Source organism: Salmo salar, chromosome ssa01 (assembly GCF_905237065.1).
Source record: "Salmo salar chromosome ssa01, Ssal_v3.1, whole genome shotgun sequence".
Taxonomy (NCBI): domain Eukaryota; kingdom Metazoa; phylum Chordata; class Actinopteri; order Salmoniformes; family Salmonidae; genus Salmo; species Salmo salar.
The window spans coordinates 54,832,247-54,859,432 of record NC_059442.1 but is presented as its reverse complement, the minus strand read 5'-3'; the positions used below and the strand labels follow the sequence as shown (position 1 = coordinate 54,859,432).

Sequence of the window (27,186 nt, the reverse complement as noted above, 5' to 3'; positions counted from 1 at the left end):
ATCAGCTGTGTAGTGCTAGGGCAAAAACAAAAACGTGCTCCTGTTGGGATCCCCAGGACCAAGTTTGGGAAACACTGCCCTAGGGGTAAAAAAACTGTCTCTTGCAGTCAAAAACAGCATGACATTAAACAATTTCCACCAAAGCGTCCATCTTCCTTCAGATCAAGAGAAAACCGATGCAGGATCTATCCGTGGACATCCTGGTGACGTGTTCCAATAGCTTGGTCTGATGACTGGAGATCTAACAAACCTAACCTCCACTCCAAACACACACAGCATCAACAGATGGCCAGGCTGAGATTGGTTGAGATGGAGTTTGCTGCCCACAAGTCCCTAGTTATTGTCACCTTCTTATCACCTCCTTGTTATGCCCTGATCCTGAGCAGCATGCAGCTGATGGTGAAGAGAATGCCCTCTGTGGCGTCCAGTGTGATAGCAGTGGTATTAGGGCCCGTTTCCTGAGCCCCCGTGGCTGAGATTAGAGCAGTTTCCACCTCCCCTTCAGGTAAACTGTCAGACGTGGAGCTGACATCTGAGCCGTATTTAAGCTTGGATAGTGACAGCGTTGTCACATTCACATTTAACACCAAGGACAGGGAGCGACAGAAAGTGAGAGAGAAGAAGAGAGCAAGAGAGTGAGAGAGAACATTCCGGATGAATGCTTCACCAAATACAGCATGTGTCTCACTAGATACGTTTGGCAAATTCAAAATCAAAGCACACAAGCACCCTGTAAAAATGTCTGTAAAAATTGTTCAAGGAGAGGCCAAGGCAGCAGCTAAGACAAATGGATGAAAGCAAGTTAGTGAAAGAGGAGAATTGTAATGTGTGTGACCAGACACAAACGGAGTTCTCCAAACATCTCTTCTCTCATTGACAATATTACAGTTCTGAAAAAAAAGACTACAAAGAGAAAGCTATAAGAGGAAATAACTTGAGAATGGACTTGTCATGGGTCAAATATGACCAAGACAGTTGATTGGGGACCTGGCTAAGGCCTGAGGCTTGGGAGCATTTTGGCAGGGCCAAGGAGAAGAGGGGCCATGTGGAACAGTCAGGACAGGCCTGGACTGACTGGGACTGCAGAGTACAGAGGAAGGTTACCATGCTGTAAAGAGTCTGAGAAACAGGCTGAAATAATCAGGCCATGATGACAAATGAGCCGAGGGAAGCGTAAGGAGGAAAGAGAGAGAGAGAGAGAGAGCGCTAGATGAGTGAGAGCGAGGGAGGAGAGAGACATGGAGGGGAGAGAGGGTGAAAGAGAGATGGGGTAGAGAGAGAGCGAGAGAGAGGAAGAGAGAAAGAAAAAAGAGACACGGGGCTCTGAATGTGGTCTGCTTTGTGACTGTGGCCTAGATAGTCTTGCGATAGAGACAGCGTGGCTCAGGCTGGTCAAGGGGCTGGATCACAAGACACGTCTGGCTCCTCTGAGGATCCCTCCAACAATGCAATGAATGAGTGAGTGCTGCCTCTCGCTCTGCGGTCCCTAGCCTAGTCCCCTCACCCCCCCCCACCCCCGTTCCCCTCCTCTGGTCCCCCCAGCACACCCCTCTCCCCACCTCCACTGGCCTTATTTCACAAGGTGCACTTCGGACGTCCTACAGGACCGTGAAACGGTAAGGTGGCTCTGGAAAGTTACAACTGCAGAGAGAACAGAACACTCACTTTAATGGTGAGGTTGCTTTGGAAAGTTACAGAGTCCTGTGACTGTTACTAACTCCTGTGACGCTCTGTATCTAATGCAGACTGCTGTATAAATGAGTTTGTAACAGCAGAAGAAGAAAGCGAATAGGACTTAGCCCCTGAGGAAATATCCTTCAGTTAGTTTTATGGATGTCAACAGAACCTAAGCTTCCACCCAGGGCTTGTTATGCCTATTGTGTTTGGGGTAAAGCCCTAATTTGTCTCACCGTCTCCCAGAGCATTGTTCTCTTCAGCCAAGGAATCAATATTCTTAATGGACATGGAGGAGGACAGAGTGTGCATCTATTCTCACCACAGTGACTTCTCTCTCGCTCAGTCTCTCACTCTCTCTGATGGACAGGACGGATGGACAGCGGAGGAAGAACACAGCTCAGCGGATCCACCGATGACTCACCCTCTGCGATGCCTTAAAAACCCTCTTTAAAAGGGTCTCCAGAGCCTTAGCTCACAGACAACAAATATCCCACAGTGCTCAGCTCTGACACATTAACTCCCTCTCGCATCACTTTCTTCTTCACTTGGTTCAGCTTTCACTACCTCCGTCCACATCCCAGGGGATTCTGGCCAACGGTGTTTGAGAGTAGATTTGTTTCAATGTAATGCTTAAGGCAAAACCTTGTCCTGGTAATGATTTACACTGGAAAGTGCACGGGATCAATTTCACTGCATACACTTAATGCATGTAATACTGTACGTCCGGGTAGGGAAATATGACCTCGGCAATTTAGAAATACAAATTGATCGGGGGATAAGACGTAGACCGCGTCTACACCTGTGTCGTGATGGCTTGGGTGATTTGGGTGGATTTCTTGAATGCTGCAGATTATATATTTTTTCGGAATTCTCAAGGTGGCTAATCCATTTGAATACATGTATATCCCACTCCTACACATTATATGGCATCTATCTGCAGCAAGTGAATGGTCACGGCAATTAGCGCATGCAGCAAACTTGACAGTCCTCCAGGCTTTTTAAGCAGTCTTGTTCTAGTGATGTGGATTTGGTGCCCAGGTTCCCTCTAATGAATTATCTCTGAAGCTGAAGCAATGGATGGAGCTTTTTTCAAAAGAAAACCAACAGAATTCAGGACATCATAATGAAAGCAAACTTAGGCTTCAAAATGGTGTGTGTGCGAGATAGAGAGAAGGAAGCAAATCCAAAGCCTCGTAGATGGTGAAACTCTGTTTTGACAAACTAAACAATGCCCAAATCCCTTCTTAACACCTTTTACCCCCCACCTCTCTCTCTCTCTCTCTCTCTCTCTCTCTCTCGCCTTCGTTGTGATTTCAAGAATCGTTACTTTACGGGATGGCTGTTTCTCTCAAGCTTCCCCTCTCCCCCTCTCTTTCTGGAGAGGAAACAACTCCTACTAATCTTAATCAAAGCTGGCGTTCTCATGAGTGGCACCCTCTGATGTTTACTTTGGGGAATATAGGCACTGCAGTTCCCAGAAACCCTGGTTGGCCCATCTTCACTCCATCAATAATGGAACACCTCATTGTGCAAACTCCTACAGCCAGAACACATAACACAGTACATGACCATGGACACTGCCAATGTTCTGCAAGTCAGCAAAGACTTAAGATGTGCAGCAGCATACCCACGAACAGTACTAATTAAACTCCTGACCCTTACGCTGTAAAGAGGGTAGTAAAGTATCACCAAATATTGTGATGACATCCATATTAGGAACTCCTCATCACCTGATTGATTGAAAGTAAGAACAAGTTAATGAAGGAGACGGTTTAATGAAGGAGATGGTTAAACAGTGAATTCCTTTATGTCTCTGTGCTGAGCTCTCTTTCTCTGGTTTGAGGAGAAAAGTCAGAGCCTTTTCTCATTCGATTTTTCACTGAGTAAGCATGATAGGCTCAGCAGGACATCAGATGTCAACTTCAGACAAGCCAAGGAAGAACCCAACAGGAAGGCCAAATCAACCAAAAGAAAAAAAAGAGTCTGGTCAGTGAGAGCCTTCATCTGCAGGAAGAATACACAATGAGGCTAGTGTGATTGATACACTCTGTACAAAGTTATTTTAGAAACTCTGCCGTTCGTTCTCTGGTGGCTTGGCAGGGGACCAGGCTGGCCAGTATTACGGTACGACAGCTGCTCAGGTTTGGGGTCCGTGGGTTTAAAAAAACAAATCAACTTTGGAAAAAACGTACTGTATCGGTTTTTCCCTCGAGTCGACAGACGGGAACAGCTGTGGCCTGACAGGCAGGCCGTCTCCATGTGGGTTTTGCCAGCTTTCTACCTTTGTTTCGCTAAATCTGAACAGTTTGATGGCGACGGTTGCGGATGTGCCTTCCTATCACCCCCCCCCACCCCCCCCCACCCCATGCATTGATGGTCTTTGTAATGCAGATTTGACAGCCTGTGTATGTTTTTAGGAGAGTAGATCAAAACAATGGATAAATTATCCAAACAATATATTCACCAACAAAGGGATACATAATAACTCGGTCATCCCCCTCTACAAAGGGGAGACACTCTAGACCCAAACTGCTACAGACCTATATCTATCCTACCCTGTCTTTCTAAGGTCTTCGAAAGCCAAGTTAACAAACAGATTACCGACCATTTCGAATCCCACCGTACCTTCTCCGCTATGCAATCTGGTTTCAGAGCTGGTCATGGGTGCACCTCAGCCACGCTCAAGGTCCTAAACGACATCATAACCACCATCGATAAGAGACATTACTGTGCAGCCATATTCATCGACCTGGCCAAGGCTTTACGCTTCGCTCCACAGGTAATATTACACTTCATTACATTCCAACGGTTTGATTTGTTTGATCTGAGCAATTTTTCTTAGCTAGCTACATAGCCGTCTTTGTATCAAAGATAATCGTGTAGTTTAGAGTAATTAGAGTAATTATCGAGGTTAGCTATCTTCGTCCTCCTAACGTAGTCATCACTGCTAGCTAGCTAGTCAACACTGCTAGCTAGCCAACCAGCTAACTTCTACCGACTAGCAGCACTGTAGAAACTATTACATTACAACGGAACGACTTGATTAGTGTAGTGTTAGTGTTAGTTAGCCAGCTACATAGTTATCTTTGCTGTCTTTGCATCTAAGATAATTGTGTAGTTAGAGTAATTATCGAGGCTAGCTAGCCAGCCGCGACGCGACGCCTGACTTAGTCAACACACCTAGTCATCATTAACCCACTGCTAGCTAGCCAACCGTTACCGACTAGCAGCGCTGTAGATACTAATACTTTCCAACGGAACGATTTGACTAGTGCAGTGTTAGCTAGCTAGCTACATAGTTGTCTTTGTCATAGCTTGATAATTGTGTAGTTTAGTAATTATCGAGGTTAACTAGCCAGCTATTTCCGTCCCCCGCGACGCCATTTTTCCTAACCCAGCCAACTATTACCGACGAGCAGCATTGTAGAAACTAAATACATTACAAAGGAACGTCTTGATTAGTGTTATGTTAGCTAGCTACAAAGTTGCTTTTGTATCATGACAAGGTGTAGTACTGAAACTATCGAGGTTACCTAGCCAGCTACACGTTCAAAGTCAACAACGCACCCACTGCTAGCTAGCCTACTCCACCAGCCAGCAGTACTGTATCATTTTCGTCATTTTAGTCAATAAGATTTTTGCAACGTAAGCTTAACTTTCCGAACATTCGAGACGTGTAGTCCACTTGTCATTCCAATCTCCTTTGCATTAGCGTAGCCTCTTCTGTAGCTTGTCAACTATGTGTCTGTCTATCCCTGTTCTCTCCCCTCTGCACAGGCCATACAAACGCTCCACACCGCATGGCCGCTGCCACTCTAACCTGGTGGACCCAGCGCGCACGACCCACGTGGAGTTCCAGGTCTCCGGCAGCCTCTGGAACTGCCGGTCTGCGGCCAACAAGGCTGAGTTCATCTCAGCCTATGCTACCCTCCAGTCCCTACACTTCCTGGCGCTGACGGAAACATGGATTACCCCAGATAACACTGCTACTCCTACTGCTCTCTCCTCGTCTGCCCACGTGTTCTCGCATACCCCTAGAGCATCGAGCCAGCGGGGTGGTGGCACTGGAATCCTCATCTCTCCCAAGTGGACATTCTCTCTTTCTCCCCTGACCCATCTGTCTATCTCCTCATTTGAATTCCATGCTGTCACAGTTACCAGCCCTTTCAAGCTTAACATCCTTATCATTTATCGCCCTCCAGGTTCCCTTGGAGAGTTCATCAATGAGCTTGACGCCTTGATAAGTTCCTTTCCTGAGGATGGCTCACCCCTCACAGTTCTGGGTGACTTTAACCTCCCTACGTCTACCTTTGACTCATTTCTCTCTGCCTCCTTCTTTCCACTCCTCTCCTGTTTTGACCTCACCCTCTCACCGTCCCCCCCTACTCACGAGGCAGGCAATACGCTTGACCTCATCTTTACTAGATGCTGTTCTTCCACTAATCTCATTGCAACCCCTCCAAGTCTCTGACCACTACCTTGTATCCTTTTCCCTCTCGCTCTCATCCAACACTTCTCACTCTGCCCCTACTCGGATGGTATTGCGCCGTCCCAACCTTCGCTCTCTCTCTCCCGCTACTCTCTCCTCTTCCATCCTATCATCTCTTCCCTCTGCTCAAACCTTCTCCAACCTATCTCCTGATTCTGCCTCCTCAAGCCTCCTCTCCTCCCTCTCTGCATCCTTTGATTTTCTCTGTCCCCTATCCTCCAGGCCGGCTCGGTCCTCCCCTCCTGCTCCGTGGCTCGACGACTCACTGCGAGCTCACAGAACAGGGCTCCGGGCAGCCGAGCGGAAATGGAGGAAAACTCGCCTCCCTGCGGACCTGGCATCCTTTCACTCCCTCCTCTCTACATTTTCCTCTTCTGTCTCTGCTGCTAAAGCCACCTTCTACCACTCTAAATTCCAAGCATCTGCCTCTAACCCTAGGAAGCTCTTTGCTACCTTCTCCTCCCTCCTGAATCCTCCTCCCCCTCCCCCCCCCCTCTGCGGATGACTTCGTCAACCATTTTGAAAAGAAGGTTAACGATATCCGATCCTCGTTTGCTAAGTCAAACGACACCGCTGGTCCTGCTCACACTGCCCTACCCTGTGCTTTGACCTCTTTCTCCCCTCTCTCTCCAGATGAAATCTCGCGTCGTGACGGCCGGCCGCCCAACAACCTGCCCACTTGACCCTATCCCCTCCTCTCTTCTCCAGAACATTTCCAGAGACCTTCTCCCCTACCTCACCTCGCTCATCAACTCATCCTTGACCGCTGGCTACGTCCCTTCCGTCTTCAAGAGAGCGAGAGTTGCACCCCTTCTGAAAAAACCTACACTCGATCCCTCCGATGTCAACAACTACAGACCAGTATCCCTTCTTTCTTTTCTCTCCAAAACTCTTGAACGTGCCGTCCTTGGCCAGCTCTCTTGCTATCTCTCTCAGAATGACCTTCTTGATCCTAATCAGTCAGGTTTCAAGACTGGGCATTCAACTGAGACTGCTCTTCTCTGTGTCACGGAGGCTCTCCGCACTGCTAAAGCTAACTCTCTCTCCTCTGCTCTCATCCTTCTAGACCTATCTGCTGCCTTTGATACTGTGAACCATCAGATCCTCCTCTCCACCCTCTCCGAGCTGGGCATCTCCGGCGCGGCCCACGCTTGGATTGCGTCCTACCTGACAGGTCGCTCCTACCAGGTGGCGTGGCGAGAATCTGTCTCCGCACCACGTGCTCTCACCACTGGTGTCCCCCAGGGCTCTGTTCTAGGCCCTCTCCTATTCTCGCTATACACCAAGTCTCTTGGCTCTGTCATATCCTCACATGGTCTCTCCTATCATTGCTATGCAGACGGCACACAATTAATCTTCTCCTTTCCCCCTTCTGACAACCAGGTGGCGAATCGCATCTCTGCATGTCTGGCAGACATATCAGTGTGGATGACGGATCACCACCTCAAGCTGAACCTCGGCAAGACGGAGCTGCTCTTCCTCCCGGGGAAGGACTGCCCGTTCCATGATCTCGCCATCACGGTTGACAACTCCCTTGTGTCCTCCTCCCAGAGTGCTAAGAACCTTGGAGTGACCCTGGACAACACCCTGTCGTTCTCCACTAACATCAAGGCGGTGACCCGATCCTGTAGGTTCATGCTCTACAACATTCGCAGAGTACGGCCCTGCCTCACACAGGAAGCGGCGCAGGTCCTAATCCAGGCACTTGTCATCTCCCGCCTGGATTACTGCAACTCGCTGTTGGCTGGGCTCCCTGCCTGTGCCATTAAACCCCTACAACTCATCCAGAACGCCGCAGCCCGTCTGGTGTTCAACCTTCCCAAGTTCTCTCACGTCACCCCGCTCCTCCGCTCTCTCCACTGGCTTCCAGTTGAAGCTCGCATCCGCTACAAGACCATGGTGCTTGCCTACGGAGCTGTGAGGGGAACGGCACCTCCGTACCTTCAGGCTCTGATCAGGCCCTACACCCAAACAAGGGCACTGCATTCATCCACCTCTGGCCTGCTCGCCTCCCTACCTCTGAGGAAGCACAGTTCCCGCTCAGCCCAGTCAAAACTGTTCGCTGCTCTGGCACCCCAATGGTGGAACAAGCTCCCTCATGACGCCAGGACAGCGGAGTCAATCACCACCTTCCGGAGACACCTGAAACCCCACCTCTTCAAGGAATACCTGGGATAGGATAAAGTTATCCTTCTAACCCCCCCCTTAAAAGATTTAGATGCACTATTGTAAGTGGTTGTTCCACTGGATATTATAAGGTGAATGCACCAATTTGTAAGTCGCTCTGGATAAGAGCGTCTGCTAAATGACTTAAATGTAAATGTAAATGCTTTCGACTCTGTCAATCACCACATTCTTATTGGCAGACTCGACAGCCTTGGTTTCTCAAATGATTGCCTCGCCTGGTTAACCAACTACTTCTCTGATAGAGTTCAGTGTGTCAAACCGGAGGGCCTGTTGTCCGGACCTCTGGCAGTCTCTGTGGGGATTCCACAGGGTTCAATCCTCGGGCCGACTATTTTCTCTGTATACATCAATGATGTCACTCTTGCTCTTGCTGCTGGTGATTCTCTGATCCACCTCTACGCAGACGACACCCTTCTGTATACTTCTGGCCCTAACCTCCAGACAAGCTTCAATGCCGTACAACTCTCCTCCCGTGGCCTCCAACTGCTCTTAAACACAAGTTAAACTAAATGCATGCTATTCAATCGATCACTGCCCGCACCTGCTCGCCCGTCCAGCAGCACTACTCTGGACAGCTCTGACTTAGAATACGTGGACAACTACAAATACCTGGGTGTCTGGTTAGACTTCCAGACTCACATTAAGCATCTCCAATCCAAAATGAAATCTAGAATCGGCTTCCTATATCGCAACAAAGCATCCTTCACTCATGCTGCCAAACATACCCTCGTAAAACTGACCATCCTACCGATCCTCAACTTTGGTGATGTCATCTATAAAATAGCCTCCAACACTCTACTCAACAAACTGGATGCAGTCTATCACAGTGCCATCTGTTTTGTCACCAAAGCCCCATACACTACCCACCATTGCGACCTGTACGCTCTCGTTGGTTGGCACTCGCTTTATACTCGTCGCCAAACCCACTGGCTACAGGTTATCTACAAGTCTCTGCTAGGTAAAGCCCCGCCTTATCTCAGCTTACTGGTCACCATAGCAGCACCCATTCGTAGCACGCGCACCAGCAGGTATATCTCACTGGTCACCCCCAAAGCCAGTTCCTCCTTTGGTCGTCTTTCCTTCCAGTTCTCTGCTGCCAATGACTGGTACAAACTGCAAAAATCTCTGAAGCTGGAGACTCATATCTCCCTCACTATCTTTAAGCACCAGCTGTCAGAGCAGCTCACAGATCAATGCACTTGTGCATAGCCCATCTGTAAACAGCCCATTTATCTATCTACCTCATCCCCATACTGTATTTATTTATTTATCTTGCTCCTTTGAACCCCAGCATCTCTACTTGCACATTCATCTTCTGCACATCTACCATTCCAGTGTTTAATTGCTATATTGTAATTACTTCGCCACCATGGGCTATTTATTGCCTTAACTTACCTCATTTGCACTCACTGTATATAGACTTTTTGTTTTCTTTTGTTCTACTGTATGTTTTGTTTATTCCATGTGTAACTCTGTGTTGTTGTATGTGTCGAATTGCTATGCTTTATCTTGGCCAGGTCGCAGTTGCAAATGAGAACTTGTTCTCAACTAGCCTACCTAGTAATAAAGGTGAAATAAAAATAAAAAAATATACCGGCTGAGTGTGATGGAACCAATTCCACGCCACTCTGGCATGCCTTGTTGTTGTTGTTTTGTTCCAGCGTAATTTGAGATGGGCTGACCACTTACCCAGTTTCCCTCTGAAGTTGACTTGAATCGCAGGAAGATGAGGTGCGATCTAAGGAGCACTATAGTTCCTGCCTACTCATAACGCTGCTGTGTCTTTGTCGCTAATGGGGCTTTTGATGTACCATAGATGCACAGATGCAGAGCCAATCAGAGAAAAGCAGGGAAACTAGAACAAGGATAGGGCTGTACACTCCTTGAGGGAATTATATTAAAAAAACACACACACAGGCCCTACTACTATTACCACCACCTCATTAAAAAGCCCTCTGTTTATTTTAGTTTGGAAGCTTCTCTCAGACAAAAAAAAACAACAAAAAAAACATTCTAGTGTTAAAACTTTAATCATCGCCAACTTTGGATAAAAACTAACACGCATACAAGACTTAGAGTAATAAGCTGCAGTGTGTGCTGGGTGTACTTTTGTCTTGGCGCTCGGTGATAAAGGGTGTGTATGAAATGATCGACGCTCCCTGTATCAATTACTCAGAGGATATTACCACCGTGTGCAATATCATTCTACCAATTAAAACAGGAGCAAAGTGCTTTGGTGTAATATGCTGTAAACACTGTGCTAGCTTCCCAATGCCATTTAGAATATGTGCTGTAGAGACACGGAGATAGTTGAATAACCAAGCTGGTCCCCTACATCACCCAGATATCATTCATACTCCTGAGGGGAAAGTATTGGCTCAACTTACTTTACATTACAGTAATTAAGAAATGTGTGGTGCAATGGGCTCATGGACCTGAATGAAAATCATCTGGTCAAATCTCATGTTCCCTATGTAGTGCGCTACTTTTGACCAGAGCCGTATCCCCACTTTCTGGGTCCGTTAAAACTGGCACAGTCGACAGGCATTGACTTATCAAAAGGCACTGGTCGAAAGTAGTGCACTATAAATAGGGTGTCATTTGAGACCACAACGGTTGTTTCCCTTCAATTTAACATTCTCATCTCATTGTCCAATTGAGGGTTAAACATGCATCTACCCCCAACAGAGAATCTCCACACACACACGCACGCACACACACACACACACACACACACACACACACACACACACACACACACACACACACACACACACACACACACACACACACACACACACACACACACACACACACACACACACACACGGTACCAGCAGAGGCATGCAGAATGTACAAACAGTATAGAAAGTGAAAAAAAACACAGGATAGTCACCAGAGGTTTACTAAAAAAACATGTTCAATTTCCTGTAGAATCTCTAGCTCTCTAAAGACGTTTCGGACCTCGTCTCTCTCTATGCACTGCTGTTTGTTCATGTACTTCATGGCGTACATCTTCTCTGTGTCCCTCTTCTGCACAATGCACACCTGCAGGGGAGACAAGGACAGAAGAACAGAGAGTGAGTTACCAAATAACTTAGGTCTGGAACCACACACACACACACACACACACACACACACACACACACACACACACACACACACACACACACACACACACACACACACACACACACACACACACACACACACACACACACACACACACACACACACACACACACAAATTAGTATGCAATGATATCCAGTACACCATGGTATGAGACATTGCATTTTCATAATGGTTGATATTACTGCCCTCCATTAGAATATTTCCAGTGTGGCATGGAAAACAAGCCACAAACAGTCTCCGACCTCATCATGTTGTGCTCATTAAAAGTAGACGTTCCGTGGACAAAGTGGAGAAAAGTAAATGTGAAATGTCAAGAGCAGGACATGGGGTATGGGAGGGAAGCCTCATTACTGTAACATCCAGTCATTAGGAATTTTGATTTATTTTATTTAACCTTTATTTAACTAGGCAAGTCAGTTAAGAACAAATTCTTATTTACAATGACGGCCTACCAAAAGGAAAAAGGCCTCCTGCGGGGACGGGGGCCTGGGATTAAAAAATAAAATAAAAATACAACATAAATATAGGACAAAACACACATCACAACGAGACACAACACTACATAAAGAGAGACCTAAGACAACAACATAGCAGCAACACAACATAACAACAACATGGTAGCAACACAAAACATGGTACAAACATTACTGGGCATAGTCAACAGCAAAGGTCAAGAAGGTAGAGACAACAATACATCACATAAAGCAGCCACAACTGTCAGTAAGAGTGTCCCTGAGTCTTTGAATAAAGAGATTGAGATTAAACTGTCCAGTTTGAGTGTTTGTTGCAGCTCGTTCCAGTCGCTAGCTGCAGTAAACTGAAAAGATGAGAGACCCAGGGATGTGTGTGCTTTGGGGACCTTTAACAGAATGTGACTGGCAGAACGGGTGTTGTATGTGGAGGATGAGGGCTGCAGTAAGATATCTCAGATGGGGGGGGGGGGCCTAAGAGGGTTTTATAAATAAGCATCAACCAGTGGGTCTTGCAACGGGTATACAGTGATGTGCAGTGATGTGTCCTATAAGGAGCATTGGTGGTAAATCTGATGGGCAAATGGTAAAGAACATCTAGCCACTCGAGAGCACCTTTACCTGCCGATCTATAAATTATGTCTCCGTAATCTAGCACGGGTAGGATGGTCATCTGAATCAGCGTTAGTTTGGCAGCTGGGGTGAAAGAGGAGTGATTACGATAGAGGAAACCAAATCTAGATTTAACTTTAGCCTGCAGCTTTGATATGTGCTGAGAGAAGGACAGTGCACCGTCTAGCCATACTCCCACGTACTTGTATTAGGTGACTACCTCAAGCTCTAAACCCTCAGAGGTAGTAATAACACGTGGGAAGAGGGGCATTCTTCTTACCAAACCACATGACCTTTGTTTTGGAGGTGTTCTGAACAAGGTTAAGGGTAGAGAAAGCTTGTTGAACACTAAGAAAGCTTTGTTGTAGAGATCTGAAAATCTGCTGTCTCAGCCACTGCCTGTCACCAAGGGAGTACCCCAAGGCTCAATCCTAGGCCCCACGCTCTTCTCAATTTACATCAACAACATAGCTCGGGCAGTAGGAAGCTCTCTCATCCATTTATATGCAGATGATACAGTCTTAAACTCAGCTGGCCCCTTCTCGGGTTTTGTGTTAAATGTTTTGTGCTGCTGGCCCCTTCTGGCCCCTTCTCGGATTTTGTGTTAAATGTTTTGTGCTGCTACCATATTGTGTTGCTACCATGTTGTTTTTATGTTTATTTTAACACATTTAACACAGTGATCACTAAGATCATTACAAAAAACATCAGACATCAGGAAGCTATGACCTCAGCTACTGTTACGCAAACTGTCTGCTGCAGAAAATAAACAATGGCTTGGGAAGAAAACTCACTTCTATAAAGAAGTACGTATCTCCAATGAAGAACATAGAAAATCAACTGTACCCAGTAACAGATTGAAATCATCAATTGTGATATTAACACACTGTTTACACCTATCCCACTCCCAAGTTGAGTGATAAAACATTTCATGCAAGTTTGGAACAAGTTCACATAGCTTTTTATGTGGGAAAAAAAGTCACCTCAAACCCATTGAACAGTTTGACTGACAAAGTACCAGGATGATACAGCCCACCCCAACTGTCACGTCTCAGGTAGTGTCAAGTTACTGCGGTGCCGGAGGCAGAGTGATGTGGCTGAGCACGCACACACAGATCAGTAAAACATCACATCCACATGCTGCTTCAGCTATCTAACTGAATTGTCCACAACAGCCCAGGTATCCTCGTTACAACAGATGGTTGGTTTACAGCATTAGAGGATGGAATGACAGGAGGAAATCTATTACTCTCCAAAACGCAATATAATTGCCTGCCTCCCTTCCTCTCCATCTAGCTGGAGCACAAATAAGAACTGCTCTCCGTCCCCCTCTTCTTTCCTACTCAGGTTTTTCTCTGTCAGTCTTTGTCATAGGCTCATTACAGTACAGTATAAAGTAATACCATTTCCCTCCTCCTTATGGATCTGTGTTAAGTTGTAAGGAGAGAGGGTGTGGGAAGAGGCATCAGGTAGATGACAGAGGACATGTTTGTACTGGGAGAGGAGAAGCTTGCTGAGTAAAACCAGGCTCCTTCATAAAATGGACAGATCAGGGGGTGAAAGTTGTTTTTATAATTATGTTCTTAAAGAGTTTCTTGCCCCCTCGTGGTGACACCGCGGCTCACGGCCCTCCATATGTCCTCCTTCCTCCCTTGTTGCCCTAGCCTACACACAGACCCAATTTCCTCAGCCTCATTTCATAGAGGCCAGCCAGTCAGCTGCACTGCACGTGGGGATGGATGGCTATAGCTTTTACCGCTTGTCCTTCTAAGGCTGTTAGCTTTTCTTATGACTCCCCTTGTTGCTGGTAAAGCATGGAGCGCTGGCGACAGCCTGTAATTTCAGCCCCAGAGCAAAGCGGTTTTTCACACCGAGACCAGTTACACTAAACTGCCTATTGCACCGAGAAGCCAACGACCTATCAAATCTGCTGTCAAATACCCAATCTCTGGCCCCTCATTTCAGTTCAGACACGTTTGTATGACTGAACAAATCAGATTTTATTTGTTTATTTTATGTGCCGAATACAACAGGTGTAGACTTTACCATGAAATGTTTACTTACGAGCCCTTTCCCTACGATGCAGAGTTAAAAAATAAGAATGAAGCTATATACAGGGAGTACCAGTACCATATCAATGTGCAGGGGTACGAGGTATTTGAGGTAGATATGTGCATATACACAGAGTATAGATAATACTAAGACTAAAAAAGGAACAGAGTAGCAGCAGCATATACTGTATGATGAGCGTGAAAGTATGTGTGTGTATGCGGCGTCAGCATGCTTGTATGTGTATCTGCGTATGTATGTGTATGAGTTTCTGTGAGAGGGTCAATATAGTATGTGTGAGTGTGTGTGTGGGTAGAGTCTTGTGAGTGTGCATAGGGTCAATGCAGATAGTCCGGGTAACCATTTGATTAACTATATTGCAGTCTACAGGCTTGGAGATATAAACTTCCTTGGAGACTGTTGGTCCGAGGCCCGATGCTCCGGTACCGCTTGCCGGATGGAGCAGGGAGAACAGTCCATGACTTGGGTGGCTGAAGTCTTTGGCCATTTTTCTGGCCTTCCTCTGATGCCGCCTGATAGAGGTCCTGGATGGCAGGGAGCTTGGCCCCAGTGATGTACTGGGCCGTCCGCACCACCCTCTGTAGCGCGTTGCGGTCAACGACGGTGCAGTTGCCATACCAAGCATTGATGCAGCCAGTCAAGGTGCTCTCAATGGTGCAGCTGTAGAACGTTTTGAGGATCTGAGGACCCATGCCAAATCTTTTCAGCCTCTTGAGGGGGAATAGGCACTGTCATTCCCTCTTCACAACTGTGCAGGTGTGTGTGGACCATGTTAAGTCCTTAGTGATGTGAACACCAAGGAACTTGAAGCTCTCGACCCGCTCCACTACAGCCCTGTCAATGTGGATGGGGGCGTGACCACCAGCCAGAAAGAAAATGTATGAAGAGTTTATTCATTTATTCATATAGAATATTAGCAATTCAAATGATCAGAGACCAATTCTGTATAGGTATAGACAATTGGAATCAAACTGAGCCGAAGGTCTGAATCTGACATTTTTCATAACTATTAGCTTATAGGGTACAGTATATACACCATCTAAAATTCTAATCATTGGAGATGGCGAGGACAGATAGATTAGCATGGTGGTCCTAGACTAGGACTGTAGCACTGACTGTCAGAACAATGGCTTCTGGGTCTATGCCTTTCTCAGGGTAATCGACGCCAAAGTGTGCCTAATTAATTCCGAAGCGTTTTCTCTAAAATGCTAATGGTCGGCACAGTCCAAAGCATTATGGTCCCGCTGGCTATATTTCATTGTTAAATATTCATTATGAACCCCTGCTATTCAGGCTAACTTCAGAGTTAATAAATAGGCACAGTAAAAGGTCAACCTTTTTTGAAACTGGGAGTATTTACTTTGGGGCCAGCCCTGAGGATGGTGCCAAACCGCTCAGCAGGCTGTCGACTGGGGCATGCGGTGTGACTTGGTGAAGCGGCGGCTAATAAACTGGCACAATCACAGGAACAGACCGTGTGTACTGCTTGCTTCCAGCTTTCAGTTTCGTTGGCAGGAGCGACGCCGTGGACAGCGTTGCCTGGAGGTGAGGCACCCTACGTAGTGACAACGTTAGCTGAATGGTTGTAATCTCTGGCCACCAGCTGCACAGCACACCTGCTTATCTTGCCTCTAAAGAGGCCTTTGAAAGAGGGACTACCCATCCATTGGTCAGGTTGGATATTGATTTCCTCCCTGCACAGCCTTGGAGAGAGGGAAGTGTGCAGCAGCCGTTTGATGTGGAAAGAGTCTAAGGAAGGGAGGATGGAGGCTGGAGATGAAAAACTCCTGTCCTAAAAGAGATCCACACCTCAATGAAATGCTCAATCATTGGAAAGGATCAAATTGTTTTGAACATTATAGTTTGTCACTTTTTTTTACCTCTTTTCACAATTCTTATTTAATCAGTGTTCTGTGACCAGAAGCAGATACTAAAAATGAGCAAACGCAAATTAAATCACATTTCATTTGTCACATAAATAAACAAAAGATGTAGACTAACAGTGAAATGCTTACTTCCCATTAATGCTGAGTAAAAAGAACTGAAATAGAAAAATAATCGAGGAATAAATACACAAAGAGTAACGATAACTTGGCATTTGGAAAGTATTCAGACCCCTTGACTTTATCCACATTTTGTTATATTACAGCCTCATTCTAAAATGTATTAAATTAAATGTTTTCCTCATCAATCTACACAGAATACCATATAACAGCAAAATGAAAACAGGTTTTTAGAAATGTTTGCAAATGTATTAAAAAATGAACAAAAATGCCTTATTTACATAAGTATTCAGACCTTTTGCTATGAGACTCAGAATTGAGCTCAGGTGCATCTTGTTTCCATTGATCATCCTTGAGATGTTTCAACAACTTGATTAGAGTCAACCTGTGGTAAATTAAATCTATTGGACATGATTTTAAAAGGCACATACCTGTCTATATAAGGTCTCACAGTTGACAGTGACTGGGAGACTAGTCAGAAAAGAGGGAATGATATACAGAAATAAATGATGAACGGAGCAAAGTACAGACAGATCCTTGACGAAAACCTGCTCCAGAGACCTCAGGACCTCAGACTGGGGGGAAGGTTCACCTTCCAACAGAACAAAGCCCCTAAGCACACAGCCAAGATAACGCAGGAGTGGCTTCGGGACAAGTCTCAAGAATGTCCTTGAGTGGCCCAGCCAGAGTCTGGACTTGAACCCAATTGAACATCTCTGGAAAGACCTGAAAATAGCTGTGCAGCAATGCTCCCCATCCAACCTGACAGGGCTTGAGAGGATCTGCAGAGAAGTATGGGAGAAACTCCCCAAACACAGGTGTGCCAAGCTTGTAGTGTCATACCCAAAAAGACTTGAGGCTGTAATCGCTGCCAAAGGTGCTTCAACAAAGTACTGAGTAAAGGGTCTAAATACTTATGTAAATGTGATATTTCAGTTTTGTATTTTAAATACATTTAGGGGTATGATTGTGCTTGTTTCCACCCCCCACCATGTGTCTCCCATCTCCCCTGTGTATTTATACCTGTGTTCTCTGTCTGTTGCCAGTTCGTTTTGTTCGTCAAGCCTACAAGTGTTTTTCCCCTTGCGCTTGTCTTTCTATAGTTCCTGTTTTCTAGTTTTTGACCATTCTGCGTGCCTTGACCCTGCCGTTCTGCACCTTGCCACACCACACTGATTATTGACCCCTGCCTGCTCTGACCCTGAGACTGCCTGCCATTCTGGACCTTTTCGAACCCTGTCTGGATTACTGACCTCTGCCTGCCCTTGACCTGTTGTTTTGCCTGCCCCTATACTAGTAATAAACTGTGTTACTTCAACACTGTCTGCATCTGGGTGTTACCTGAAACGTGATCATTTTAGTATAAGGCTGTAACATAACAAAATGTAGAAAAAGTCATAGGGTCTAAATGGCTTCCAAAATGCACTGCATATCGACCACCAATATCTGATATCTTGTTTTATGTACATCTAAATGCCACGCTTAAAGAATGTGATCATAAGAAGGAGATCATCTTCATGGTCGATTTCAATATAAACTGGGAAAACAAAACTTGCAGGAAAAAAAAAAAAAACTCAGATCACAGACCATTTCAACCTCACTAAAATAATACCATTTCAACCTCACTAAAATAATACAAGGACCAACCAGAGTAACAGACGTCCCAGACTCAAATTTATCTGGTGTTCACTAACAGATCTGATCGAATAACTAAGTTCATTACCGCTTCCCTTCTCAGGCCGGTGGGTACTGGTCCCCTGGCTGATGCCGTCCCCCACGACACCCCTCCCCTGGAGAGTAATGGGAGTCCCGTCTATAGCGTCAGATTCCTCCTGGACTCCCAATGTCATGGGGGTCGGCTCCAGCAACGGGTGGACTCGGAGGGGTACGGTCCAGAGGAGCGTTGTTGGATGGTGGACCTCATCCATAGTCGCAAGCCGTTGCGCCAGCTGATCGTTGTGTTGGTGGAGTAGGTGTCCCTGTTCGCCGACCGTCTGATATATATTTCTCTATCTCTTCTGCTGCTTCCATATTTTTTAGGTAGTATTCTGTAACGTAGACACAGGGAGTCTGGAAGCAAGTGCAGTGTGAGTTTAATGAAAATGAAACGAATACAAAACAAGAGACGAGTCTAACAAGGAAAACAAACAATACTACCTGATGACTGAAAGAACAGACTGCTAGATAAATGGTAAGTAATCAAGGTAGTAATGAAGTTCAGGTGTGACTGATGATGGGGCGCAGGTGTGAGTAATAATGGTTGCCAGGTGTGCGTAATGAGTGGTTGCCAGGACCGGTGGTTAGTACACCGGTGACGCTGAGCGGGGAGAGCGGGAGTAGATGGATGTTGCATTACTGTAATATTGATGTTGATTAATGTGCATTGACCCCTAGAAATAAATAAATGAGACAAAAAAAGGCCATCATAACGTTAACTTATTTATCCATATACTTCTTAGAACTTTGAGTAGGCCTATGCTTAATGAGGAGACACTCACCAGCAAATACAAAACAACAATTGTGGAGTTGTCAGGAGTTGTAATGGGAGCATCCATTTAAGTAATCGCAAAGCATTCGCTAGTTGTTGCATATCTAGCCTAATCACACACCCCATCCCTCTGACTCGAAAACCGCTGTCCCTGTATTTGGAATCTCTCTGCAATTCTAATGGAGTACAAATTCTTAATTGGACCTGAAAATGTGACAGATACAGTCCATGACTGACAAGGCAAAGATAATCTTCTACAGACGGGAGACGGTGCCAAGTGCACGCCGCAAAATAAATAATAGGGGTTTAGCCGACAACAAAATAGAGCCCGTCACTCAAAAACGGCGGAAATGATTTTATACAGCCTATTGGCATGAATAAATACATATCAAAACCCCCATATGATTTATCATGTCCAAAACCAGTCATTTTGTATTCAAGGAAAGAAATGGTTTTCGCATAATAGTATCTTGTATTGTGTATCAAAAGAATACATCAGAAACACGTTGAGTTTTCAAAATACAGCAAGTCATACTGTAGGTGTCAGTTATTTACCCATCTCTGCATTCCTAACTTAATTATGATCAAGATAAAAAAAAAATATATATATATATTAACTTTAAAGTCAGCACATAGAACTATTGGAGCATGCGACCAAAACAAGAAAGGCATCCAGTCTGTTTAGAGATGCACACGGCGGCTTCAGGTTTAATAGTCAAAACAATTTAAAGATGACAAGCTCTTCAAATACCTGTTTTACAGACCAATGAATATTTTAAATCCAACAATTGAGCTTTGTGCTGCCACATTTATGAGCTTTCTCAGAGGAGAGAGATAGATTTTTTTACTGACAGCTCCAAATGGATAAGCCTCCAAAATGGTCAACATGGGAAATGAAGCAGAAACCATTTCCGCCCTTATCAAATCAAAGTTTATTTGTCACATGTGCCGAATACAACAGGTGTAGACCGTACAGTGAAATGCTTACTTACAAGCCTTTAACCAACAATGCAGTTAAGAAAAATACCCCACAAAAATAAATAAATAAAAGTTACATATAATTAAAGAGCAGCAGTAAAATAACAATAGCGAGACTATATACAGGGGGTACCGGTACAGAGTCAATGTGCAAGGGGACAGGTTAGTTGAGGTAATTGAGGTACTATGTACATGTAGGTAGAGTTATTAAAGTGACTATGCATAGATAATAAGGGGGTAGCAGCAGCGTGGGGGGGGGGGCAATGCAAATAGTCTGGGTAGCCATTTGATTAGATGTTCAGGAGCCTTATGGCTTGGGGGTAGAAGCTGTTTAGAAGCCTCTTGGACCTAGACTTGGCGCTCCGGTACCGCTTGCCGTGCGGTAGCAGAGAGAACAGTCTATGACTAGGGTGGCTGGATTCTTTGACAATTTTTAGGGCCTTCCTCTGACACCGCCTGGTATAGAGGGCCTGAATGGCAGGAAGCTTGGCCCCAGTGATGTACTGGGCCGTACGCACTACCCTTTATAGTGCCTTGCGGTCGGAGGCTGAGCAGTTGCCATACCAGGCAGTGATGCAACCAGCCAGGATGCTCTCGATGGTGCAGCTGTAGAACCTTTTGAGGATCTGAGGACCCATGCCAAATCTTTTCAGTCTCCTGAGGGGGAATAGGTTTTGTTGTGCCCTCTTCATGACTGTCTTGGTGTGCTTGGACCATGTTAGTTTGTTGGTGATGTGGACACCAAGGAACTTGAAACTCTTAACCTGCTCCACTACAGCCCCGTCGATGGTCCTCCTTTTCCTGTAGTCCACAATCATCTCCTTTGTCTTGATCACGTTGAGGGAGCGGTTGTTGTCCTGGCACCACACGGCCAGGTATCTGACCTCCTCCCTATGGGCTGTTTCGTCATTGATCAGGCCAGACAAGACTCTAACACCACCATTTTGTTGTGTCATCTGCAAACTTAATGGTGGTGTTAGAGTCTTGCCTGGCCGTGCAGTCATGAGTGAACAGGGAGTACAGGAGGGGACTGAGCACACACCCCTGAGGGGCCCCCGTGTTGAGGATCAGCGTGGCGGATGTGTTGTAACCTACCCTTACCACCTGGGGACGGCCCATCAGGAAGTCCTGGATCCAGTTGCAGAGGGAGGTGTTTAGTCCCAGGGTCCTTAGCTTAGTGATGAGCTTTGAGGGCACAATGGTGTTGAACGCTGAGCTGTAGTCAATGAATAGCATTCTCACATAGGTGTTCCTTTTGTCCAGGTGTGAAAGGGCAGTTTGGAGTGCAATAGAGACGGCATCATCTGTGGATCTGTTGGGGCGGCATGCAATTTGGAGTTGGTCTACGGTTTCTGGGATAATGGTGTTGATGTGAGCCATGACCAGCCTTTCAAAGCACTTCATGGCTACAGACGTGAATGCTATGGGTCAGTAGTCATTTTGGCAGGTTACCTTAGCGTTCTTGGGCACAGGCACTATGGTGGTCTTACAGACTTGGACATGGAGAGGTTGAAAATGTCAGTGAAGACACTTGCCAGTTGGTCAGCGCATGCTCGCAGTACCCATCCTGGTAATCCGTCTGGCCCTGCCGCCTTGTGAATGTTGACCTGTTTTAAGGTCTTACTCACATCGGCTGCAGAGAGCGTGATCACAGTCTTCTGGAACAGCTGGTGCATGTGGGATTGTCATTATTGGTCATTATGGCCAAACAGTTCTTTCTAGGACATTTCTCTAAAAAGTACGATATTTGTCCCCATGTGCAGTTGCAAACCGTAGTCTGGCTTTTTTATCGTGGTTTTGGAGCAGTGGCTTCTTCCTTGCTGAGCGGCCTTTCAATTTACTTCGATATAGGACTCGTTTTACTGTGGATATAAATACTTTTGTACCGGTTTCCTCCAGCAACTTCACAAGGTCCTTTGCTGTTGTTCTGGGATTGATTTGCACTTTTCACACCAAAGTACATTCATCTCTAGGAGACAGAATGCGTCTCCTTTCTGAGCGTTATGACGGCTGCGTGGTCCCATGGTGTTTATACTTGCATACAATTGTTTGTACAGATGAACGTGGTACCTTCAGGCATTTGGAAATTGCTCCCAATGATGAACCAGACTTGTGGAGGTCTACAATTGTTTTCAAATATCAGTGAAGACTCTTGCCAGATGGTCAGCGCATGCTCTGAGTACATGTCCTGGCAATCCGTCTGGCCCTGCGGCCTTGTGAAACGGAGAGCGTGATCACACAGTCGTCTGGCACAGCTGATGCTCTCATGCATGTTTCAGTGTTACCTGCCTCAAAGCAAGCATATAAGTAATTTAGCTCGGCTGGTAGGCTTGTGTCACTGGGCAGCTCGCGGCTGTGCTTCCCTTTGTAGTCTGTAATAGGTTGCAAGCCCTGCCACTTCCGACAAGCGTCAGAGCCTGTGTAGTACGATTCGATCCTAATCCTGTATTGATGCTTTGCCTTTTTGATGATTCGTCGGAGGGCATAGCGGAATTATTTATAAGCTTCTGGGTTAGAGTCCCGCTCCTTGAAAGCGGCAGCTCTACCCTTTAGCTCAGTGCAGATGATGCCTGTAATCCATGGCTTCTGGTATGTACGTGCAGTCACTGTGAGGACGACGTCATCGATGCACTTATTGATGAAGCCAGTGACTGATGTGGTGTACTCCTCAATTACATCTGAAGAATCCCGGAACATATTCCAGTCTGTGCTAGCAAAACAGTCCTGTAGCTTTGCATCTGCTTCATCTGACCAATTAGGTCAGATATACAGCGTTCCTCACTGAGTTCCCTGAATTCCTATCGGACCTTGTAGTCATAGCAGATAATATTCCAATTTTTGGTGACTTTAATATTCACATGGAAAAGTCCACAGACCCACTCCAAAAGGCTTTCGGAGCCAACGTCGACTCAGTGGGTTTTGTCCAACATGTCTCCGGACCTACTCACTGCCACAGTCATACTCTGGACCTAGTTTTGTCGTGGATGTTGTGGATCTTAATATTTTTCCTCATAATCCTGGACTATCGGACCACCATTTTATTACGTTTGCAATCGCAACAAATAATCTGCTCAGACCCCAACCAAGGAGCATCAAAAGTCGTGCTATAAATTCTCAGACAACCCAAAGATTCCTTGATGCCCTTCCAGACTCCCTCTGCCTACCCAAAGACGTCAGAGTACAAAAATCAGTTAACCACCTAACTGAGGAACTCAATTTAAACTTGCGCAATACCCTAGATGCAGTTGCACCCCTAAAAACATGTGTCATAAGAAACTATCTCCCTGGTATACAGAAAATACCCGAGCTCTGAAGCAAGCTTCCAGAAAATTGGAACGGAAATGGCGCTACACCAAACTGGAAGTCTTCCAACTAGCTAGGAAAGACAGTACTGTGCAGTATCGAAGAGCCCTCACTGCTGCTCGATCATCCTATTTTTCCAACTTAATTGAGGAAAATAAGAACAATCCAACATTTATTTTTGATACTGTCGCAAAGCTAACTAAGAAGCAGCATTCCCCAAGAGAGGATGGCTTTCACTTCAGCAGTAATAAATTCATGAACTTCTTTAGGAAAAGATCATGATCATTAGAAAGCAAATTACGGACTCCTCTTTAAATCTGCGTATTCCTCCAAAGCTCAGTTGTCCTGAGTCTGCACAACTCTGCCAGGACCTAGGATCAAGGGAGACACTAAACTTTTTTCATTCTATATCTCTTGACACATTGATGAAAATAATCATGGTCTCTAAACCGTCAAGCTGCATACTGGACCCTATTCCAACTAAACTACTGAAAGAGCTGCTTCCTGTGCTTGGCCCTCCTATGTTGAACATAATAAATGTCTCTCTATCCACCAGATGTGTACCAAACTCGCTAAAAGTGGCAGTAATAAAGCCTCTCTTGAAAAAGCCAAACCTTGACCCAGAAAATATAAAAAACTATCGGCCTATATCGAATCTCCCATTCCTCTCAAAAATGTTTGAAAAAGCTGTTGCGCAGCAACTCACTGCCTTCCTGAAGACAAACAATGTATACGAAATGCTTCAGTCTGGTTTTAGACCCCATCATAGCACTGAGACTGCACTTGTGAAGGTGGTAAATTACCTTTTAATGGCATCAGACCGAGGCTGTGCATCTGACCTCGTGCTCCTAGACCTTAGTGCTGCTTTTGATACCATCGATCACCACATTCTTTTGGAGAGATTGGAAACCCAAATTGGTCTACATGGACAAGTTCTGGCCTGGTTTAGATCTTATCTGTCAGAAAGATATCAGTTTGTCTCTGTGAATGGTTTGCCCTCTGACAAATCAACTGTACATTTCGGTGTTCCTCAAGGTTCCGTTTTAGGACGACTATTGTTTCCACTATATATTTTACCTCTTGGGGATGTCATTCGAAAATATAATATTAACTTTCAATGCTATGCAGATGACACACAGCTGTACATTTCAATGAAACATGGTGAAGCCCCAAAATTGCCCTCGCTGGAAGCCTGTGTTTCAGACATAAGGAAGTGGATGGCTGCAAACTTTCTACTTTTAAACTCGGACAAAACAGAGATGCTTGTTCTAGGTCCCAAGAAACAAAGATCTTCTGTTGAATCTGACAATTAATCTTGATGGTTGTACAGTCGTCTCAAATAAAACTAAAGGACCTCGGCGTTACTCTGGACCCTGATCTCGCTTTTGACGAACGTATCAAGATTGTTTCAAGGACAGCTTTTTTCCATCTGCATAACATTGCAAAGATCAGACATTTTCTGTCCAAAATTGATGCAGAAAATTGTATCCATGCTTTTGTTACTTCTAGGTTAGACAACTGCAATGCTCTACTTTCCGGCTACCCGGATAAAGCACAAAATAGACTTCAGTTAGTGCTAAATACGGCTGCTAGAATCCTGACTAGAACCCCAAAAATTGATCATATTACTCCAGTGCTAGCCTCCCTACACTGGCTTCCTGTTAAGGCAAGGGCTGATTTCAAGGTTTTACTGCTAACCTACAAAGCATTACATGGGCTTGCTCCTACCTATCTTTCCGATTTGGTCCTGCCGTACATACCTACACGTACGCTATGGTCACAAGACACAGGCCTCCTAATTGTCCCTAGAATTTCTAAGCAAACAGCTAGAGGCAGGGCTTTCTCCTATAGAGCTCCATTTTTATGGAATGGTCTGCCTACCCATGTGAGAGACGCAGCCTCGGTCTCAACCTTTAAGTCTTTACTGAAGACTCATCTCTTCAGTAGGTCATATGATTCAGTGTAGTCTGGCCCAGGAGTGTGAAGCTGTCTCTGCCTAGCCGGTTCCCCTCTCTCCACTGGGATTCTCTGCCTCTAAGCCTATTACAGGGCCCGAGTCACTGGCTTACTGGTGCGCTTCCATGCCGTCCCTAGGAGGGGTGTGTCACTTGAGTCACTGACGTGGTCTTCCTGTCTGGGTTGGCACCCCCCCTTGGGTTGTGCCGTGGCGGAGATCATTGTGGGCTATACTATACCTTGTCTCAGGATGGTAAGTTGGTGGTTGAAGCTATCCCTCTAGTGGTGTGGGGGTTGTGCTTTGGCAAAGTGGGTGGGGTTATATCCTGCCTGTTTGGCCCTGTCCGGGGGTATCATCGGATGGTGCCACAGTGTCTCCTGACCCCTCCTGTGTGTATACTCACTCTCTCTCTCAGCCCACCTGGCCTGATGACTCCTTGCTGTCCCCAGTCCACAGTTGAAACTGCTGCTCCAGTTTCAACTGTTCTGCCTGCGGCTATGGAACCATGACCTGTTCACCGGACTTGCTACCCGTCCCAGACCTGCTGTTTTCAACTCTCTAGAGACAGCAGGAGCGGTAGAGATACTCTCAATGATCGGCTATGAAAAGCCAACTGACATTTACTCCTGAAGTGCTGACTTGTTGCACCCTCAACAACTACTGTGATTATTAGACCATGCTGGTCATTTATGAACATTTGAACATCTTGGCCATGTTCTGTTATAATCTCCACCTGGCACAGCCAGAAGAATACTGGCCACCCCTCTGTACAGCACTTTGAGATATCAGCTGATGTAAGAAGGGCTATATAAATAAATATGATTTGATTTAACTGTGCTGCTGGCAATTAAATTACGCTTTTTTTGCAGACGTTCACTGACACCGGCCATATATTCAACGGGTGTTGAGCGTTCATAAATTCATCAGTTATTCTGCGCTCTGGCACTCAGACGAGAGTGCTCTGAAATCAGAGTAGATAGGCAGAATTAACAATGTCCATTGAAAACGCACCACAACTATACCACTTAGCTAAGAATGACGTCAATAAACGTTGGGTAGTTAGTTAGATTATAGTTAATATACTGCCTGGCAAGTTTGATGTATTAGTAGCCAACTAACGTTATGTAACTAGCTAACATACAGGTACATACTGCTGTAATGTACGCGGTTCGTAAGGATAGCGTAGCTAACAAATTCTCAGCCAACATAACGTGTAACGTAACTTATTTGAAAAGTCATTATTTTATTACATTTCTCAACATTTTCTTAACATTTGTCATAATTAGCAATTAATTTGTATCCGCTCTCGTCGGACTTCAGCTGCATATTTTCCGCAATTTTCTTCAAATCTGAAAACGCTGTGAAGCCACGCTCATTTTCTGAAGAATTGCATTATGGGCCCTAAAAGCAGGGAAATAGTGTCCCCTGCTTATATACTTCGTATTTTGGCAAATTTAGTATGACATCCAGGAATTTTTGGCATACTAACTATATCCATACTATGACCATTAAGCATACTACTCACTCAATTTATGTCACAAATAGTACGGGTTAGTGCAGTTAGTATGAGTATTCGAACACAGCTTATGTCTTTGACCACACTATGTTGTTACATTGGTGAGTAAAAACTCATGCTTCTTACCCATTAAGACAGTGGTCCCCAACCTTTGAGTCAAGATTACTTTTGGATTTAAAAAGCAAGCCTAGACCTACCGCTAGGTTCTTTTTTGAAACATGACTTAAAAATTGTAAGCCTAACCAACATTAACCTAATAAAAACAGTTATGTGGAATGAGGTTCGTGCAGTAGGCTTTAAACA

General features: G+C 45.4%; 1 protein-coding gene across 1 annotated transcript in view; it reads right to left on the bottom strand.

Annotated features, from left to right (window-relative positions):
- LOC106605062 (serine/threonine-protein kinase 32C) overlaps positions 1 to 27,186 on the bottom strand; it is a 104,140-nt gene that overhangs the window by 21,059 nt on the left and 55,895 nt on the right. Inside the window, exon 3 of the mRNA XM_014200324.2 lies at positions 11,250 to 11,401. Within this exon, the coding sequence (XP_014055799.1) occupies positions 11,250 to 11,401 (152 nt within the window). The remainder of the gene's footprint in view (positions 1 to 11,249; positions 11,402 to 27,186) is intronic.